General features: G+C 39.0%; 1 protein-coding gene across 1 annotated transcript; it reads right to left on the bottom strand.

Annotated features, from left to right (window-relative positions):
- Positions 1–1,163: 1,163 nt before the first annotated feature.
- On the bottom strand, positions 1,164–1,598 carry LOC144975826 (uncharacterized). The gene has a single exon (XM_078920017.1). It carries the CDS (start codon positions 1,596–1,598, stop codon positions 1,164–1,166), a length of 435 nt encoding a protein of 144 aa, XP_078776143.1.
- Positions 1,599–4,750: the final 3,152 nt, after the last annotated feature.

The following is a 4,750-nucleotide window of genomic DNA, read 5'->3' as shown; positions in this document are numbered from 1 at the left end:
CTACTACTACTACTACTACTACTACTACTACTACTACTACTACTACTACTACTACTACTACTACTACTACTACTACTACTACTACTACTACTACTACTACTACTACTACTACTACTACTACTACTACTACTATACTACTACTACTACTACTACTACTACTACTACTACTACTACTACTACTACTACTACTACACTACATACTACTACTATACTACTACTACTACTACTACTACTATTATTTACTTACTTACTACTCTTTGGTGTTTCATAAACGCATAAGGTCGATAGTAAGGAGCGCCAGTGACTTCTTCCCCCAGCTTCCGAACCTCACCACAGGTCCAACCGAAGAATGTCATCTCTCTTTCCACCAATCTTCTCCAAGTCCCCAGTGGTCTTCCCCTATTAATGCAGGGTTCATTTGAGCGCTGTTTGCTCCCTACTTCACCCGACAAACACGGCCAATCCACCTCCACCTTCTTGATTTTACTGTTTCAGAAATGGAGTCACGACTACTTTTTATAGAGGATCTTTAGTTGTTATTTTATTGGGCCAAAAAAATGGAATATTTTTCGTAGACATTTGCCCTGTAAAACATCCAGTTTGCAGCAAGCGATTTTTTGTTGATTTCCAAGATTCTGCTCCACATAAAAGAACTGATAACACATTACTCTTGAAAAATGCGCACCTTTGTTTTTATCGACTTTTTTTTTTTGCATTACAAAGTTTGTTCAGGGTGCCAAAAGATTTACGGGCTTTTCTTAACCTTTAATTTATTTCCTTTACCGAGTCCCCATCTCCAGATATTTTTGCTCCAAGATAGCAACATTCGTCCACGATTTTTATCTCATCTCTCAATAATTTGATGGGTACTTTTTGTTTTGCATTTATTCTCATTGTTTTTGTTTTGGCTATATTTATCTTTAAGCCTATTTTCAGGGCATTGCGGTTGATCTTATGTGTTTCTCTTTCCATGTCCTGAAATTTTTGTGACAAGAGAAAAGTGTCATCTGCATAATCCAGATCTTCCAACATCTCTGAAAAATTCCATCCGATTCCTGTTTTGGTCCCATTCATCATTCTTTCAGGAAGAGAAATGGGGAAAACACACAGTCATGGAGTACACGAGTCTATTTGAAAATCTTCTGAGAGTCCTTGTTTGCAAATTACTCTTGCCTTGAAATCAGTATATAGCATTTATACAATGTTTTAACTATCTTTTGGGGCAAGCCGTAGTGTCTCATGTTCCATAGTGCATGGGCATGAATGCTGTCAAATGCTTCTTCAAAGTGTAAGAAATTTGCATATAAAGTTTCGTTCCATTCATCAATCTGTTCAATGATTTTCCTTAGTGAGAAAATATGGTCGGAGCTAGACTGTCCTTTCCAAAAGACTGCCTGTTCTTTTCTTAAATGTGGTTCTATATTTGGATACATGCGGTTTAGGAGTATCCTGCTGAAGACTTTGCTTGTGATTGAGAGGAACATTATTCCCCTACAAAATCCGCATTCAGAAAGATTGCCCTTAATCAGAAGTGTTACTATAAGACCTGTAATCCGCTCAGCTGGGAGTTTCTCAGTATTCCAGGGTAAATTTGTCATCGGCTTTGAGCATTTCCGCAGTAATACTACTAATACCACCACTACTACTACTACTACTACTACTACTACTACTACTACTACTACTACTACTACTACTACTACTACTACTACTACTACAAGACCCTTGCCGCACAACGAATCATAGAGTATTGAATGGGAACTCTGAACTCTATCGCTTTCAAACCAATTCACACCCAATAGCTAGTAATAAGTGACCCGATGTCTTTGTTTTAAATGGACGAAAGACAAAAGAATTCACACTCCGAGGATAAGGGATGAAGGGAGATCGTTTATGAGCTGAGTTACGCTCATATCCAAATCATAGTTTCCATTGACAAAACTGGCCGCCCGACGTTGGTCTTTTTCTAGCTCATTGTTTCTTGTGATGTGTGTGGGTCCCACACTGAGCTAATATATTCCAGTATGGGGCTGACACGTGCTTCATTGCATTAATTTCTTTTTTTCACAGAATGGTGGCAGTGGCGGATTTGTTGAGGAAAGCCATGGTTCTATTTGCCTTTGTAGCTGTGTTGGCAATATGCTTCTTCCACTTCATACTACTGTCCAGGGGCACGCGGAGGTACTTTGCATTCTCCACACGTTGTAGGGATGGATTTCATAGTAGGAGTCGGTTATGTTTTGCTTTTTGTTTGTCACCTTGAGGACATGACAGTTTTGGAGATGGACTTTAATTTTCCATCTTGCCTCCCAGTTCTGTAATTTATTAAGATCTTGCTGTAGTATGACATAATCGTCCCCATTTTTTTATTTCTCTGTACAAAAGGCTGTCATCTGCGAACAATTTCTGGCATGTCATTGTAGATGAGAAAGAGGAGTAGCCCGAGCAACGTGCCTTAGTGTTTGACTTTAAGAAGCGACTTCTGTGATGGACTTTGTCGAAAGCTTTTGAGAAGTCCAATAGGATTGCATCTATCTGTCCTCGATTCTCTGGTGTTTACAAAAAGTCAAAGGAGGTTGATGATAGCAGCTGTGTTTCACATGATCGTCGATCTCGAGATCAGTGTTGAGGATGTTGTTTTCTTACAGGTGGCAATTGAGCTGTATACAATGTGCTCTAAAAATTTTGCAACTCACGATGTCAGTGAGATTGGACGATAGTTTTCTGGTAACGTTTTGTCTCCTTTCTGGAATGTTGGGACGATGTCAGCCTGCTTCCAATCATTTGGCACAGCTCCTTGGTCTAGTGAAGATTGGAATATAAGGGATAGTATGGGGCAATCTCACCTGCACAGCTTTTGAGAAGTCGTGCTGGATACTTCCAAAAACACGGTAACCTTTTCAGAGGAAGACCGATCACAACACTCCCCGTGATCCTAAACAAAAACCTCACAACACTTGGACAAAGCATTAGTCTCATAACGCAGGGGACCTTGAAAATCTGAGAACCCTAGCAGAGGACCGGCAATATTGGAGACACCTCACACAGGAAATACTGGAAACAGCCAAGGCGACCCGATCTTTCGGTCGAGACGCGAAAGGCATCTAAGTCAAGTCAAGTCAAGTCAAGTGCTGGAATTCCATCTGGTCCAGTCTTTTAGGGTATTTAAGCCTTTGAGTAACGTTGTTACGCCCTTTACGTTCACATGGATGTCAGCCATTTTCTGATTCATAATGTCACTTTGTTGTTTAATGTCATTAGGTAGATCGTGTGTGAATCTCGCGAAGAGACAAGCAAAATTGTTCATTGAGGATATTTGCCTTTTTAAAAGCGTCTCGATGGTAAGTTCCGTGCTTGTCTTTCAATTCGGCAATGGTGTTGTTTCTGCCCTTCGATTTCGTCTTAATGTATCCAAAAAGTTGTCTGTTTTGTTGTCTCCATTAATACGATTTGATACGTGGCCGATGTGTGTTTTCCGGCATTCTTTTTGTACTTCCATTTTCAATTTTTGGAACTTTGAGCGTGCTTTATCTGACTTCATTCTCTTCATCTTTCTGTACTAGTTTTGCTTCTGTCTAATCCGACGTTTTAATCTTCGGTCAATCCAAGGTTTACTCTAGTTTGGCGATGTAGTTTTTGTCACAACATTGTTTCCTATGATGTTGAGTAACTCTTTCTTTGCTTCAGCCCACATGTCCAATTGAATTTGTCGATTTTGTGATTTTCAAGAAATCTTTGACAAAAAACATTACAGTCATCTCTAATACTGAATAGTGCTAGCCTTCCATTTATATCTGAAGATTTCCATAAATAGATTGTGCATTTTGGAATAGAGGGACGAGTGGTGCCAACAACTGCTGATCATGGTCACCTATTCCGGGCACTTTTATACATTATTATACCATGTCTGGGTCATTTGTGAGATAAAAGTCGTGGGTCACTTACTTTCGGGTTGGCTCGAAGTTAAGTTGTTGAAGACCGACATCAATGAAAGTGTCAAAGAATAATTCATTGAGTCGCCTTGGATACTGGTAGAGATTAAAATCGCCCCCGATCGAATGTTGTTTGTTTTTGAATTTGCTTTTGTATATGATTATTATTTTCCTCAATTGAACCCATGACTGCTATTGGACTGTTGCGTCCGCCAATTTTACCACAAAAAAAAAAAAACAAAAAAAAACAGATTCGTGGTCTTTGCTTCTCCAATAAGACTACTTTTCATTGTGTTTAACCAAGATAATTACACCTCCATCTTTTATTTCCTGTCTTTCCTGTATATTTCATACTGATCATTAAAAAAAAGTTCGGTATTAAGCACTGCTTCATAAAGCAACGTTTCAATTCCTAATACGATGTCAGGTTTAATTATTTCAAATATAACTATAAACTCCTCTTGTTTTCTCAATAAACTTTGGAAATTTATTGTCAACATTTTGAGTTGTTCTATACACTTTGATATCTGAATCCTAATGTTCACACTTAGAAACACGCTCAGGCACGTTCACCTTATTTAGTGTTGTCACATTTTGACGTAACGATGGTCATCTACAAAATTAATCTTGAATTGTGCATGGGTATTAATTACAGTTACCACATGCACAACCTTATTTGAAATGTTAATGATGCATGCCCATAGCTCTGAAATATCGCTCAATGGACAAGAGCCACAGTGGTACACACGCACACACACACACACACACACATACACACACACACACGTGCGGAGAGAGAGAGAGAGAGAGAGAGAGAGAGA

The sequence above is a fragment of the Berghia stephanieae genome, chromosome 6, assembly GCF_034508935.2.
Source record: "Berghia stephanieae isolate SIO BIC M18660-M18661 chromosome 6, UCSD_Bste_1.3, whole genome shotgun sequence".
Taxonomy (NCBI): domain Eukaryota; kingdom Metazoa; phylum Mollusca; class Gastropoda; order Nudibranchia; family Aeolidiidae; genus Berghia; species Berghia stephanieae.
This window is presented reverse-complemented; position numbering and strand designations above follow the sequence as displayed.